The sequence below is a fragment of the Geospiza fortis genome, unplaced genomic scaffold (genome assembly GCF_000277835.1).
Source record: "Geospiza fortis unplaced genomic scaffold, GeoFor_1.0 scaffold41, whole genome shotgun sequence".
NCBI classification, from domain to species: Eukaryota; Metazoa; Chordata; class Aves; order Passeriformes; family Thraupidae; genus Geospiza; species Geospiza fortis.
In genome coordinates this window covers 14,125,244-14,141,940 of record NW_005054299.1, presented here as the reverse complement: position 1 = coordinate 14,141,940, position 16,697 = coordinate 14,125,244, and the positions used below count along the sequence as shown (strand labels likewise).

At 41.8% G+C, this 16,697-nt stretch overlaps 2 protein-coding genes across 3 annotated transcripts in view; one reads left to right on the top strand and one right to left on the bottom strand.

Moving 5' to 3' along the window:
- Nucleotides 1-7,734, top strand: part of AKT3 (AKT serine/threonine kinase 3) — a 139,652-nt gene extending 131,918 nt beyond the window's left edge. For both annotated transcript variants that reach the window (XM_005416229.2, XM_031059112.1), the window contains one exon: nt 414-7,734. In XM_005416229.2, coding sequence (XP_005416286.1) covers nt 414-499 — 86 coding nt within the window. In that variant the 3' untranslated portion in view covers nt 500-7,734. The remainder of the gene's footprint in view (nt 1-413) is intronic.
- The window catches only part of SDCCAG8 (serologically defined colon cancer antigen 8), a 104,816-nt gene continuing 95,026 nt past the window's right edge, over nt 6,908-16,697 (bottom strand). The window contains exons 17-19 of the mRNA XM_031059713.1: nt 13,118-13,244; nt 10,986-11,068; nt 6,908-7,047 (exon numbers count right to left, since the gene is read on the bottom strand). Of these exons, the coding sequence (XP_030915573.1) occupies nt 11,018-11,068; nt 13,118-13,244 (178 nt within the window). The 3' untranslated portion in view covers nt 6,908-7,047; nt 10,986-11,017. The remainder of the gene's footprint in view (nt 7,048-10,985; nt 11,069-13,117; nt 13,245-16,697) is intronic.

Here is a 16,697-nt window from a genome sequence, read left to right as displayed (position 1 = left end):
GGAGGAATATTTAAGTATATCTACAGTAAGACTATAATTTCTGAGCTCAGCTCAAGAAATGATGGAAGCTGGCTGACTCAATTGGCACTTGGCTTCTGCTCTGGCAGAGGCTGGGTGTGCTGGCATGTTGGGATTAGCCTACAAGGGGTAGTTGTGATTGAAGTTCTCAGGGGATAGTCAGAATAAAATGAACCAAACAATCAACCTGAAATAAATGGTGACTTCTGGGCATGCTGTCCTTTCAGTGAGTATCGTCCTGCTGTGTGAATGTAAGCTTACATGCTTAATGAAGTCTTACTTTAACTTGAGCCTTTAACCTCCGCGTTGAACCCTGAAAGATCTACTGCATATCAGGTGAATAATAAAATTTTATTGCAAATGTACTGATGTTTTGAACTTCTTCCTTAACACAGATGACGAGGATGGTATGGACTGCATGGACAATGAGAGGCGGCCACATTTCCCCCAGTTTTCCTACTCTGCAAGTGGACGAGAGTAACTCTTTTGTTCTGCTGCTTCACTGTCATCTTAGGTTTATCAGTGAAAATGATTCCTGAACATCACCACCAGTACTAGATACTACTAAGATAGCAGGGGCACTTTCAGAGACCATTCCAAATTGAACAAGTTTCTTTCCCAAACCTACCTAAAATCCGTTCTGGTTTTGCATGACGTATGAGATTCTCTCTACTCCGCTCTCCTGCTGTTGCTGCTGCCCACAGTCTCAGTATAATAGCAACATCAAGAAGTTACTAACAGTTTCTTTGAAGGTAAATGACTTGACTTCAGCATTGTACACTTTGTGAACAAGTAGCCATCTATTTTTCCTCACAGTGGAGGCTAAACAAAAGCCGTGTCGATCCAGCTTATTTTCTTCCAGAAGATGAATCAAAATTGTAATTAGTCTAAACAGACCAGGTTATAACATTTTCTTGCATCTGTTTGTGCTGGTTAGAATGAGGAAACGTAGAGGTGGTGATGTACATATGCAAGGTTTCTGTTAGGCATATCATTACTTGAAGCAGGTCTCTGTCATTAACATCTGGCTGGAATTTGTTTGGGAAATGTTTGAGAGAAGGACTTAAATTGTTTATATATATAAATATATATATATATATTATTTTTTAATTACTGTTGGATACTACAGAAGAAGCAGAAGGGCTGGGCTCACCCAGCCTGCCACTTAGAACTTCCAGGTTCATGTGCAATCATGGAGAATCGAACATTATACATGCAAGAAATGAAGGCATAAAAGCAGCAGTTGAAGTTGTTCAAGGGGTTTTATAATTTGCACCAGATAACATCTTTTTCATGCTTTTCTCTTTCATGATATGCATCACCTCTGATGGCTGAAGAATGTAGACAGGCATAATGGTATTGCTTTTCACCAAAATGTGTGCACCAAGGTAAACAGGTGTTTGCCTTACTTGTTTTTGAGTTTGTGAATTAGTTTCCTCTCCAGGTGTTTAACTCCTAATTTTTTTTTTTTTTGGTTATACTGCGGTAGTATTTATTTTTAGAGATAAGGTTTATATATGTCATGTTTGCAAATGCTGCTACATCTTAGAACAGGCTTATAGCAGTTAATTTTGTAATATATGGAAGGACTGTACAAGCTGAAGGGAATAATGCACTTTTCTCCCATGTGGAAATTTTAACAAGGCTCTGAAATTGTACATACTGCTTAGAACCAGATTTTTGTGAATGAAATACTGTCTTTTAACAGTTTGGCAGTGGAGGTGAGGATTTCCAACCTCATGTGCCAAGGGGTTAAAAGTGAACAGACAAAAAAGCTACATCTTGGGCTCCATTTAGGATAAACATAATGCAAGAGCCTGGCAGCACAAGAGAAAATGTCTGTTCTATATGAAGGAATTGCATTTGAACAACAAGACCACAGTGATTACAAGAAAAGCACTTTATTTTAACAATTAAAATAGTAAATTTCTGGGATCAGCCGTTCTCAAGGAAGATTTGCCCTCAACCAAAAGAGTCCTAAAACCCAGGAAGTTATATGTAACCGTGGTACCTGATTGACTGAATTTCAAACATCACAGCAAACGCTCCACTGGTAGGGAAACGTCTTTCCATTTCCGAAGATCTGTATCTAACAGAACATGTGCATAAACTTTAGCTTTGATCTTCAGCAATGATAATCTTAATAATAAACCCTTTGGTGCTAGGAGCTGGGGCGTGACGCGGCGCAGCAACAGAGCGCGCGCAGCCTTGCAGGCGACATCGGGAACCCCTGACTCCATGGGATTATCATTGGAAGTATCTCTGCGTTCAGCTCCCACAAAGACTGTGATATTGCAGAGTATTCCTGGTTGTGTTGTGTGAGTGAGTAGATGAGTCTGAGAGATGTTCCTACACAGATGCCTTAGCCTCTTGATGTGGAAAGCATGAAGCCCACTGCTGGCAGTGCATGTGCTGGGATGGTCAAGGGGTAGACGGGCATTTTAGCAAGGCAGCTAAAGACGCAGAGTAATTTAGACAATTTCTCATGTTTAGTGTTTTATCTTTAGTAATGGATGGATAATCAGATAGAAATATATCATGATGTATACTCTAACTGCATAGGATTTCATTATGTCACCCTGTAACACTAAAGACGTGTAGATGTTGTCCCTGTGCGGGAGAGAGGAGAGCAGCAAATGCGTTGCAGGTCTCGTGGTGTAGAGGTGTCTACACTGCCACAGTGAGTGAGTGACTGAAATAACCAAGTACTTAACAGAAGGGCATTAATTAGTTCTCTGCAAAGGTCTTGTACTCAGACTGAAACTATGGTGATTCAAAATCTGTGTTACATGCCTGTTTTCTCCCCTATGTTTTCAGCTTGTCATAGCAATAAGTTTCTTGGCACAGGGCCCCTCCAGCCAGTGGCCAACTAGCTGTGGCGCTGGCCAGCAGCTCCTTGTGGCAGTGATGCCCTGTTTTCTGTTCTCCATTGCGTAGCCAGGTAGTGTGAGGTTTGCAGGAGGGGCCTGGCAGTCAACTATTTGTAAACCTTTTCAGACATCACTTTGCATTGCAGTGTCTGCCTTCTGAAACATCAGTGATCCAGTTTATGATGCAGAGAGTCGACAGCCACCTTTTGCTGCCCAGGCCCAGGGGATTCTATCTTACCAGTGTTAGAAACAGATGACAGAGAAATGGACAAGCAGTGCTGAGGGAAACTTTAGAAGCTCTTCTTTTGCTCTCTGCGGTTGTGTTTGAATTTGGACAGGAGATGGTGGCTGGTTGTCTTGGTGAGCCTTTTGAGCACAGTACATTTCAGACCTTGACTCCAGCTTGTACTGACTTCCATGACATACAGTATGCCCTCTCGTACTGCAGCCATCTCGGAGGAAATAGGTCAGTTCTGTTTGGATTTTGGCAGTTTTGCACACAGCTTCGCTTTCCACACTAATCCATTTTCCAGTACATTCCTGTTGCTTAAAGAACATTTATTCCGGTATTGTTTCACCTTTTTTTTCCATCTTTACTTGCGGCTTCTTAAAGCTGACTGTTCTTGCAGGGGCCATGTGCTTCTCCTATAGTACAAAAGTAAGGTCTTTCCTTACTAACTGCAGGGTCTATATATTACACCTCAATGTACACACTTTGCTGCTACTGTTTGTACTGTCTACAGTAGAATTTCCTTATCTTGCTCCTGGTAGTGCATTACAGGCAAGCATGAAATGTAAAGTATTTATTTAAATAAAAACCTCTAAATTGGTAATTGAATTACCTCCCTGTAGCTTTAGAGTTTGTGACATTTCTTGACCTTGCTAGTTCTTTCATTAGATCCATGCAAGATCTAGTCATATGGTTAAGGATATCAAGCAGACACGACTATGAACCCAAGAAACCGTATTACTGTTGGTCATACTTAAACTGTTTATTTCCTTAAGTATATGACCCACAAGGATGTGAAATAACTACAAGAAACTGTTTTTGTACACTGTACATCCTTAGTATTTTTACACGTATATGATAGGGATGCACATTATTTTCCTTCGTACAGACAGCTTAAATAAAGCACTATGTCAATCTGCTACTTCTGTGTTTTTTAATGCTAATTTGTTCTGGAGGATTGTAAATATATATATATATATATGTTCAAGCTTGCCACAGAGGACGTATTTTTTTATACCTGCACATTACTATTAAATATCTTAGAGGATAAAATTCTTAAGTTGTCCTGTGTCAGAGAAAGAAAAATGGAAATGAGAAGGCTATATTGCAGATTACAAAAGATTTCTCAAGTTTTGGGTTAAATATTTACTTCATATTTTAAAGTAATTTTATATAGGTTAGATGTTTCAATCCTGAAATGCACAAAGAATTTACTTAATTTCTTCTTACAAGAAAATGTACATCATTATTTTTTTATCACTGTATATATAATGATCTGTGCATGTTTAGTTACAAGTTTTATTTGCTGTGAAGTCCTAGTGATAACTGTAACTCGCTGTGACATATTTCAGATACTGGGTGAACAGTTTCAGCTTGTAAATGATTAAGTTACAGTATTGTCAAAAAAAAGTTTTTATGACTAAGCAAAATGTATCTGTGCTTTGGACCGAGGCTGTTTCCATACAGGTGGTTCCTGTTAACTCTGTGAGATGTATGTCACTTATAAATTTGGGTTATACTTTTGAAGATATGCTTCTATCAGAACATCCACCATTTAAGTGATTTTCAGCTGATGAAATTCTTGGCCTCACATCCCAGCTAGACAATGTTTGGGCAAGGAGATGGAAGAATGGGAAGGTGAGATTTGCAGGGCGCTGCAGAATGGGACTCTTTGAAGCCCACGGGCTGGTCCAGGGCTGTTTGAAGCAGCCAGTCTGGAGGGCTGAGTGTCCCTTAAGCAGTGGGTGATCCGGGTTTTCTGTTCTCTGACGTGAATGCTTCTCAGGAATAGAGGTGCTTCATCCAGGTCTCAGGTTTTTTCCTTTCTTTTTTCCCACCTTTTTTTTTCCTCCCCCACCTTATAACAGGAAAGAGCGTCAGGGAGACAGCCATCCATTAGTTCAGTGGCATCAGAATGTCAGTGACCAGGACAAAACTGCAGCAGTGACAGGACAATCTGGTCAGGCTGCACCCCGTGTTGTGGAATCACACTCTCTGTGCTGACCTGGATTTGATCATCAGGTCTGATACTTGTAAAATTTGTAAAACCAAGCATTTAGTGTTTAAGTAGATGCAGGGGAAGGTGGGGAGGGATATGAGACAGGTAGGCCTGGTGCTGTAATGACTTATTAATTGCTACAAAGTAGAGTAACTGCTGCATGGGAAGTTATCCCTTGTGGACTCCCAGCAACACAATAGTTGCACCTATGCCTGGGATGAGTATGAAAAACCCACTTCGAGCTATATATACTGGCAGCCCAGGACCCTTTGTTGAAACCAGACTCGTACATGCACGTGGGTGGCTGGCAGTGGGGCCCTGCATGTGGCCACCAGAAGCCCCCTGGTAGGTGAGGCAAGTCCAGAAAGGTTGAGGGTCCTGGTGTGCTCCAGGGTCTCAGTGAAGCCTAAGTGTCAGGAATAGGTGCCCGAGTTCCTTTGTACACGTAGCCTATAGGCGCTGTCTCCTATTTAAACACAGGTTTATGCTGTGGAATAATAAAAAATAAAGTTTGCATTTCCTACATTTATAAATGTATATTCTTAACTGTGTAACCATCTATAAAGTAGTGACACTTAAAAAGCTGTCAGCTTGACTACTGTGAAAAATCCTGAGTTTGACTAGAGAGGGCTTTCCTTCAGCAGCCTTTCTTCTCCCTAAAGACCTGAGGCCTTTCTCAGCACGCTCAGTGTTGTATCTGTGGAGCTGTTCAGGGAGGCGATCAGATGTGTTTGGCAGTTTTATATGGCAGGAAATTGAAATAGGGAGGAAAAATCACTTTGATGCTAGGGCTGTACCACTAATAATTCTTAAAATATAAGGGAAGGAAGGATTGTGTTCCACATCCAATGGTAATTTATTGCATGTGTTGTTACTCTTATTTTTGTTATGTTTTCCGTGTTCATGCTGGCTGAAGTAGCTTTATTGCTGGGGAACTGTTCTTTGCGCTTTTTTCACCCCCTTTACCAACAACATTGAAAACAATAGATGTAGAAACTTTTCTCTTGTGTGTGTAGCTTATCCTACACTAGATAGCAAAATATTCAGATAAATTCTTTCTAAAACAGTTGGGTATTTGAAAAGTAACCTTGAAAAACATGAGTGCCCAGTTAACCAGAAAAAATGCCCTCCACCTGTACCCTCCAAATGTTCTGAGTTCAATAATTTGAAGCCGAGTTCAGCTGGTGCCCTGAATATGCGCTGGTGCAAAAGTCCAGTTTCACCACTTCAGTGTGGAGCCCATCACCTCTTGTAATGGCTCCTCTGTAATAATCAAGGGCTCTTTTCTCTTAAAGACCTTGCTCAGTGAATGTTTTAAAGGGGAACCTGACCCATGGAAATTCCTCCACATTAGATGGAATATTTCTCAATCTTCTTACGCTTTTCTGATTAGCAAGTACTTGTTGGGGCTCTCACTTTTTATATAAAAGTGACAAATATCCTGTTGAATAAAGTTCCCAGGTATATTCTGGTACTGAGTTTGTAAAAAGGAGGGCAGTGTACATGTGCAGCACTTGCAAACAGCCCCCTTCTCCCTCCTCCCCCTACACATGCTTTCCCTTGAATTCAGAAGGACAGAACAAGGAACCTAGAGAACCTATTAGGTTTATTGATATTTCAGTCTGTAAATAATATAGACATGTATGTTCAATTATGAAAATAGATAAAAACATTTTATAAACATTGTACAAATTATTGACATCCACACCACGTAATAGCTGTTAAAACTGGCTTGCAAGCCTAGTCTTTTCAGAAGAGTCTCAGCTGTTGTCCTAGAAAGTTTGGTAGGCTGGTAAGGCTTCAAAATATTTGTGATTCTGTAGTTAAAACCAAATAGAAACCAGCTGAAATTAGCTAGCAAGTGTGCCTGTTTTCTGCAGAGGTGTCTTTGGGTGAGCCTCAGACAAGTTTCAGCCAGGTGCAGAGCAGACCTGAAAGATAAAAGGAAGAGATGGGTAGTCTGTATGGCAGTGCCTGTGTTTCTCATTTGTGTCACGTCAGCCTGCAGGCAAGTTCTTAGAAGAGAAATGAAAACTGGTTAGGACTGCAGTAAGGCAGAGTAAACAAGTACAGTTTCAAAGCCTGCACTTCCTGTGGGCCTGCTGTCCTCACCTCTTTCTAAGCTCAGAAGTCTTACAGGTAGCAAGAACAAGAGATACCTGATTTCTGAAAAACAGGATTTTCATGAGCTTTTGACATGGCTCCTGTTTAGCAGTAAATAAGTGAGCTCTTGTTTTGGGGCACGTCTAAGATCCTGCCCCTTCTCCCTTCCAAGAAGAAGATGGCAGGGTTTTGCCAGAGGGTGTTTACTGTGCAGTGTTTAGCATGTGTCTGGGGTGGGCAGCTGTAGCAAAACAGGAAACTGTTGCCTTGGTGCCAGTAGGAAACCTCTGGTGGGAAGGCTAATTTGCAGTTTTGAAGCTCTTGCATAGCTGTTGTTTGTGCTTCCTCGGTAGCACTTAAGGACTGAATTGAGCAAGACATCAAACTATTGGAGCTGGGGGAGCTACCTCGAATTAAGCCACTGCAGTACTAAAAACTGAATTTAAGAGATGTACATGACCTCAGAAATAAAAATAAACTTTCTACTTTGGCTGGTTTTGCATTAGAAGACTGAAGGGTTTTGTTTTTTTTTCCTTCCCCCCTTGGTTGGTTAGGCTGAATGAAAGAAAATTCATGAAGCTGCAGTTCATTAAAGAACGAAAAACGGTAATGTGGTGGTTTTTCCCCCCAAAATACATGCACCAACATCAACTGCTACAGTTGTGTTTGCGACCAGTGCAAGGAACTATGGCAATGAAAAGCCTTGGGGCTTAAATTCCATTCCACTACCCAAGTGCCTGGGTAGTGACAACCAGAGGAAACATACTCTGTGCTGCAGTGACCCTCAGCATTAGAGTATGGGCAAAACCTTAAAAGGACCCCAAAACCTCAACTCCTGAAGAAGTTGAACTCCTGGAAATTTCTGCTGTGACTGTCCTTCCACACCACAATTTCCCAGTGCTAATGCTTTATGAGATGCAGAACCTCAGCCTGATTGATGAAGTGGGCAAATCTGACTCCAGCCTGGCCTGAACCTCTTCACAAAGCAAGCATCAATCCTGTCAGAGTCTCTGTACCTCACTGACCCAGGGCCCAAGTATTAAAGCTGTCATTTAAGGTGTGCTGTTCTCTAACAAAATGGGCACAACTGTCACATTCAGGTAACTGGTAAACAAGTCGGTTACTGGACAGTCAGGTGTAAGGGCCTTTCCAGTCTTAGTTTCTCCTCCTCCCTAGGATATTTTGGTTTTCAGTGCACAGAACACTGCAGTGCACAGTGCACAGGTTCCTCTGGACACTCCCTCCTTACCTCAGTGGCATCCGCTTTAACAGGCTGGTTGGGTATTAGATGTACACGTTGGAAGGATTTGTAGGAGGGGAACTGCAGATGCCTGACTGGTTTATTTTATTCCCGCCAGCAATAGTGGGAGGAAGGAAGAGCAACTGACTTCCTGTTTGATTAGAACGCACTCAGGTGGCTTCAGTGCCTCAATCCTCCATTGTATGGCTGTAAAACCCAAGGTGGAACTCCCAGCAGGGCCAGGCTCAACTCCTCAGCTGGTGCCCAGCTTTGTCCAGTAGCCAGACACTGGACGGGATGTACAGGACTCCCACAGCTGCAGATGCACAAACGCTGAGGAGCTGAATACTTGAAGCCTCATGTCAGGGCAGTCAGACATCAAACAGAGGTCTATCTTTATCCCTTCCTGTCATGGTTTAACTTGCATCACTTCTCATTAAACTCCATCCAAGCAGAAGTGAAGATTTTCATCTGCTTAAAAAAACCCACAACATCCACCAATCCCATCTATGGACTGACTGCTTGTTACAAACACCCAGCAGAGGCACCATCTTTGTGCAGTAAGACTACACTAAAACAAAAGCTCTCTCCTAATAACCAAAGCAATCTTCTGGTCTCCTGAGGTTGAAGGCCATGTAAGGATCAGCTTGAATCACTTTTGACAGCAGAGATGGATGATCTACCTGTTTGCTGGAAATAAGGCTCCCCCTTCTGTAGTACATAATAAAAAATAAAAAGCAAACAGAGCACTTGGGAACACTGCTGCATTAACCACTGGGGCCTCACTGAAAATTCATGCTGACACAAGAAAGGAAAGAAAACCCCTGCTCCAGACCAGCTGTAATTCTGACAGTGCCTCCTGCTGAGTGACTGGGTGAGGATGGGAACACAGGCACGGGTGAGTGTACTTTAACTTCCTTTTAGAAGGAGGGTGATCAGCTCACAGACACGCTCACTGTGACACAGACATCTGCAAGGAGGGAGGAGAGAGCTTTAGTGGCTCAGCCATACGGAGAGCACAGGAAGGGTGCAGGTTCCTGGCCAGGGTGAGGCTGGCTTGCAGGAGGAGATCTTCATGGGAAGTCAGAGCAGCAGCACAGGATGACAGCCCTCGCTGGAAGTAATCCTCAAGGTCCAAATCCTACCCGTCTGTGCTCTCACTGGCTCAGCTGGCCAGCAACCCCTCCTGGCAGCCGGAGGCTGTGAGGGGATTATGCACCGGGACAAATACTGATTTCTGTCAAACTGATGGACACTGAGGCAGATCCTCCAAGAGAGAGGCATCCCAGCTCTCACAGATACACTCATGCCTGGTGGGGGGTGCTAAGGTTTCCAGCAATCTCTGTTTAGATGTTTGTTTGCTTTCTGTGCACATTTATTTAGTATTCTCTATTTCATACCTGTGTAGGAAGACAATTAAATATCTCTTATCCTCCAGCCTTAGGGTGAGTTCCACTATACAAGAGACTTTCAAAGGCAGAAATTCCAAACCTGAGTGTTCCAAAAACTTTCAAAATGAGAGGTGTAAATCTCATAATTAAAATTTGATTACTTTTACAAGGTCCTGAATATGCTCATGTAGCCTGTAAAGGAATGCAGCATTACAGCAGGATCAGGTACTTTTATGACTTCTTTTCCTTTAAAACCCTGAATTTTCCTTACAGTATCAAATGAGTTTTCCAAGAAAAACAGGCTCTCAACACACTAGAATGTATCTGAATTTAAAGACCTTTTTTTTCTTTCTGCTGTCTTTCCCCCCATACAACAAACATGTAACACTAGAAATAAAAACTACAGCGGAAGTAATCTGACTTTTGAAAGCAAATCCTGTCAAGGCTCAGGGCTTGTTAGGTTTGTTGAGTAGGTCAGCTAGATTCAAGTAAATGATGCAATTTAAAATTCTTTAAACTTTAAAAGTTTAGTAACTCTTACAAGGCAGTAGGAACACCTATAGCTAGGTTGCACTACTGTAACACGACAGCACTGCTCCAAATACAAGTATCTAGATAATGTTTCTTTCAATGTGACACTAACTGTTATGATTTATTACAAAACCATTTGCAGCCTTTCTGAAGAGATAGGGATGATTTAAGCTTCCTCAGACAGAAAATACTGGAAGCAACAAAAATAAGCATTCCAAATCAAAAGGCAAACACCTAGTGACTATCTAGACAAAAAGTACCTGGGTTAAATCTGAGATCTTCCAGAAGTTCCCACCTAGCTAAGAGTTGTATATCTCCCTTTCTCTTCAACTTACATATTCAGGATTTTTTTTTAAATTCTATTAGGTAAACTTGTCTTTACTATTGAGTGCTTGTCTTTAAATTTTTAAGTGCTTAAAGAAAAAAAATCAAAGCACAAAAAACTTAAACAGTTTCAAACCCAAAAATGTTTCAAACACTTCCTTCTTCCTTTTGTCTTTAAGTGTTTGCCAGATTCAACTCACATCTGCAAATAGTTTTAGTCGTGCTCTCCTTTCCTCTCCCCCCCACTCTATATATAGGATATAGAAAAAAAAATACCTACTTCTGCTCATTTCTCTTTATCCGTCCAGGTTTTTACTTCATTCCATCTGTGTCCTGTTTAAGATCTGCATCCCATTTTTTTCCCTGAAATATGCAACTGCAGTTACTAGAGGCTCATGTTCCAAGATACAATAGCACATTTAGCTTAGTGTATTTTACATCGTCTTTGAAAGATTAGGCAATGGTTGATTGCTTCCACCTCCCCCCCCAAAAAAATAACCTCAAAAAATTTGGTTAATTATAAAGGACAACTATTGGACAATACAGTAAAATGTGGAATATGAGGTCACTTTAACCTTTGATCAACAGTAACTATGCAGTTGTTTGGTTTAAGTATTTCTATACTAACTACAGCATCTTTCTGCAAAGAGCTTCCATTTATGGTGAACTGTTCTTCAGTTTCCTTAAAACAATTGTCTGATATTCCAAGCAGCTCTTTTGGGCTGAATTCCAGTTCCCAGAGAACCACCACTGCTTTAAATATTTGCACATGGATTTTTAAGGCTCATTCTGTAATAATTTTTTCTATCATTCTTCTTTTCTGAGTGTCCTTAACTTAAAAAGTATCCTCTGGTGTACAATTAACCTGTAAGGAACATAAAGAAGGCAGCTTTTGCCAGTCAAGTATTGATAGAAATTTAATATTTGAATTAATTTTTTCCTCTTTTGTATGATTTTTGTACTTCTGCCCAACTCCATAAAAACACAATCACTTCCAGATAAAATAGATTATCAATAACATGGACCATGTAAAAGCTGTTCATATTACCAAAAGTGCTTTTCTTAAAGCAGAAATCTTAATTTATTTTGGCAACAACCACCACCTTAACCTCTCTAATAGAGAGAACACTGAGAGAACACTATGGTTGCCCTAGAATTTGCCAGTAGTTACTACACGCTGATAACCTTACACTGTCATAAGCCACTGAGTGTCTACTAGAACAGGAAGTCCTGTAAAACCGAACACATGGACATGATTAGGGGCTTAACAAAGTATGGATTTTATTCTCCTAGGTTAAACATTTACTGACTTCTACAGATAAAAAGCCTACAAAAATAGTATGATTTAAGTACTTTAAAGTTCTAAGCCAATTCATGTTCTGTTTACTGCTAGGTGTGCTACTAGACTAAATTTCCTACACTGAATGTCCTTTGTTACCATGTTAAGCAAACTCCAGCTATCCTGGGCAAACTAACAAGTTTAAAAGTTAGAAAGCATTGTGACAAAATTTGCTTTGTGACTGAGTAAATACACTAATTCAACCTTGAGTTTGATTATCTGATAGTTTTACTGAAAACCTCATTCTGTGCTTGTTAATTCTCTTCCTTTTTCTGAAAAACAAGTGAAAGAAGGAAAAAGAAGAAACCCAGCCCAGCAGTCTTCTCCCTTATTTCCAAACACTTACTGGCCAAAGAACAGTGGCCAAAACAAAAAAAGACAGAACAGCCCATAAGAAGCCACAGCTTCCTAGGGACCGCTGGAAACAACAATCAGAACTGCTGGAGAAGCAGTGCTGTGATTAGTGCTCAGGCAAGATTGATTGTACATTCACCATTTCACATTTGGGTGCATGAATCACAGAATATCTTGAGTTGAAAGAGACCCACTGGGGTCATCAAAGCTCAGCTAGTGGCTCTGCACAGGACAGTCCCAAGTGTCTCATCATGAGTGGTCATTGAGCAGCCAAAAACACCCCAACTTTTAAAAATAAAGAGAAAAAAAATCATGAAGTGATAGAAGGACTTTAGTCCGACAAATGGCAGCAAAACCTCTAAGCAATTATCAATATCAAGTAACTGTTTAAACATTAATGATGTTAAAGAACAGATTTCCCTTTTCTGTGAAAAAGCAACACAAAAATCTTCAGATAAGAAGTTAAGAACTGTCATTGAGAATAACTTCTGCTTTTTTATTGTCACTTCAAAACACTTATTTTCATTTAGTTTTGATTTAAGTGAGAGTCAGGTTCAGCTACCTTTCCAAGTGTGTGAATTTTTATTTTATTTTTTAAAAGGTAATGCTGTATTTAAAAAAACAACAGCAACAAAATCCAGCAGTTGAAATCAGACTGCTGGCAGATTTCTCTGCTAAAGCTGCAGAATATGCCCCTTTCTTTTCTTTTGGCACAGTACCTGTGTTCGCAGAAACTGCACCTCTTCTGTAAGCAGGTGCTTCTCTTTGAAGAGCTGATTCTGTTTGTTGAGCAACTCCACTAACTGCTGGGCAGTGGTCTGGCAGTGCTTGTCAAGCTGCTGTAACCTGGAAAAGAAATAGATAAAAGGGTTGCAGAGCATCTGATTTTGGAGTTCGCAGAAAAAGCTTTGGTCTTTGTACTGGTGGTGGCAGCGGCCAGCGTTCAGGCTTGGTGGTTGGGCTGACACTAAAGTATTACTCCTAGGATGGGCTTTAAATGTATTTTCACACTTTAAATTAGCACTTTAAAGGTCTGCACTTTTAATTTAGAAGCTTTATGAGGAGATGACAGCAAATCTGCTTTGCTGTGACATCAGTAAAGACTGCAGGAGTGCATCCCAACGCCTGTAGCTAAGCAAGTTGCACACTCTGTAGCTGCTTCAGTAACTGTCTTCTTCAAACACACACAGTAGCCCAGATTATAAAACCAAATACCCTAATTCCCTGACAAACTGGACCTGAAGTGACAAAAACTTCTGTTTTCTATCCACTGCTCTTTGCAAGCTGGTCAATGTCCAAAACTCATTACAGAACATAGCACTTATTTCAAGTAAGCTTAGTGTTAATTAAGCATGTCAGCATAGATCCTTTAACAGTCTAACAGGGATTCCTGGGAAAAGATGTAAAGAGCCCATCATTCCAAAGGCCCTCCTCATCAGGGGCTGCAAAACAGAGGGAAAAAGCTGGCAGGTATCAGAAGAAACATGCAGAGGCTTTCTGCTTACACTGGAAGAACAAGTGCCTGAGTTGGGACAACAGTGCTGTAACACAGGTCAACTGCACATTTATTTCCTTAATCACAAAAGCAGGTATCACTTGTTATTTCTCCAGTGACTGTTTATTACTCCTGGCATCCAGTCAAAAGCAATTTCCAACTAATGTGAATTTTACACCAGAACAATATTTTTTCGTAGATAATCACAGGTAGCCCATGCAAATTTCAAAAATATTACTGGACACAAGCCCTAGTGTGCTCTATTGTGAAGCTCTATGTCCTTTCAAATAAACTGCTGTAAATGGAAAAGTCTTTAATCATGGAAATAATCAATTACACTTTTCTGCTTGTAACTTCACCACCCAGTGTTACATTTAGACTGTCTCCTTGAGCAGAGGGAGAAAGATGACACAGGCACTGAGCTGGGTTTGACCAGCAAGTCACAACTTTACCTTTATCATCTGTATCTCCAGTGCTTGACTATAGGTTTAATAACATACTGATCTACAACTCTGGGCCACAATGGATTAAAAGAATGCAGTTCTAGTCAGTGTAGATCTGGATCTGTGAATTCCCAAATTCTGTCTGCCAGTCTGCTCTCCCAAAACTGCTGCCAAGCTAGCCCTTGGTCCACACACTCGGACTCCCAGCATGCCCTGCTGCATTTAGGTCCTGAGGACAGGCTCTGGGCCCTCTCACAGTATCTGCTATTACGTGTGACATGTGCAGCACAGCCACACATTCCCATATGCATTGTATCTGGCCTGCCTGCTGATCTCGTAAATGATTCAAGATGAGAAATGAACAGCTCCACCCACATTCACTGTACTTCCCATATGTTACAACTGCACATCGATGCCTGCCATCATTTTTACAACTGGGTGACAGAACCTTCTGCACATTTTGCTAATACGAGTGAGGGAGGTTGCACGGTCGCCACGTTCCCTTTGGCAACAGCACCTACCAGGCAAATGTACTGTGTCCTGAGCATCTGAGTGACCACTGTGTCCCTCCTGTCTAAATGAGGTAATTTTTCCACCAAAGTGGCAAGATCTGTCCAGTTGGGATGGCATACAGCTGCTCCCCCTTGGCCTGGCTGTGTTGGAGGACAGGGACTGATTCCATGCTCTGTCATGTTACTTCAAGGCACAAGGTGAAAATGTAGCTCTTGAACCATGTTACCATGTTTGGACAGGACAACCTGGCACTAAGGAGAAAGCTCCCAGTCAGTAGTAATAACAATACCCTTCAAATAATTTCCCATTAACCACTTCAAACCAAAATCCCTATTTCTATATGGAGGCAAGAAGAGACAGTTCCATGAGATAAGTGGTTCCACAGAAAGAGAACACAACCAAGGCATCACAAGCTGCAGTGAAAGCTTCAAGGTAAACGTTTTGCTCTGATTCTCACTACTTGGAAGTCATAGGCAGCTTTATGTTAGAATGGCTCCAACCTACCTTGCTTTTTTGTGCAATTACAACATGCAGAAGACTTCACACAGCAGTGAAATTTGGATCTGAGACTAGGCTATACCCCAGGCTGTCCAGGAAGGAAGTGAAAAGTGATAGATAGTGGTTTGTTACATTTTGACAGCTATGGCTAGACAATTACTGCAAGACCTTGCAGAAATGAGGTGAAACATCAAACACAAAGGACAGCTTTGGCATCAAGGTGAATTCCACCTGCAGAATAAACTTCTGTTGCATCCAACACCCCTAAGCTGTACTATCACCCACCATGTTACACTTCCCCTTATGCATGGCCTACAGATAAAAACAAAAGCTGTTTTCTTTTCTATAACAACACACAGCTAAAGCGGAGGCACCCGCAGGACTCAGGCTGCAAGCTCCCTGCTCTGGGAGACTCAGACCCATTAATCCACAGGCAATCCACAATGAAGGTAAAACCTGACATAACCTGTCAGCCCTCCTCTGGGTTTTATTGTTGATTTGAAGGAAATTAATATGCAAGGATCTGTGGGCAGTACCCATTCACCCTGCAGTGGGTATCAGTCAGTCCTTGACATAGTAGAGGCATTAAAAGGTTATTTACTCTTTCAGTATAGTCAGGTTACTGATGTAAAACGTTTTCACTTTACTCCACGGAGCTGGATTTGCTGAAATGGCGTGATTGGATTGCAGCAACCTGCAGCAACTAAATCACCAAATCCAATAATCATGCTGCATTTACTGGCACACATCTTAATTAGGTTTTAATACAAGTAATCTGATAACTACTTCTGGCCAGCCAGAGCAGAGCTGTCAGTGCTGAAAGGGCTGTTGTTGAGCAGCTCGGCCAGCATGCTGCCGTGGCTGCCTCCCCACTGCCCCTGCTGAAGACCCCCGTCTGCCAGTTGCCATGGTAACAGAGGCCAGCCCATCACCCCAGCAGTGGGTGCTGCGACCCTTAGGCACCCCAGGGCAAGGGCTGGGGCATCAGCCACCCAGGGGACCCCCAGTCACACAGGGGGGCCACCAGCACCAGGGCCATATCTCTGTGGGTGAGGGGCTGCTGGGTCTGGCGCCTGCTGCCCCCCAGAGTGACCAAAGCCCAGCACAACCAGCACACATCATTGTGCAGCAAACTGCCCTTAAAATGCATTTGTCCTGTCAGGGCAAGAGTGTCAAATTATGAGTTTCTAAGGTTGCTCCTGCATTGTTCATTTGCCTGATGATCAGGGGTGGTTCCTGGTTCTGATTGGGAAAACCAGACCACGCTGGAGACCTCTGCCATGCTGCAGAGATGCAGCTAAAGGGTGATCACTATGATCACACTTAGTTCCTGACACAGATAGATCAGGC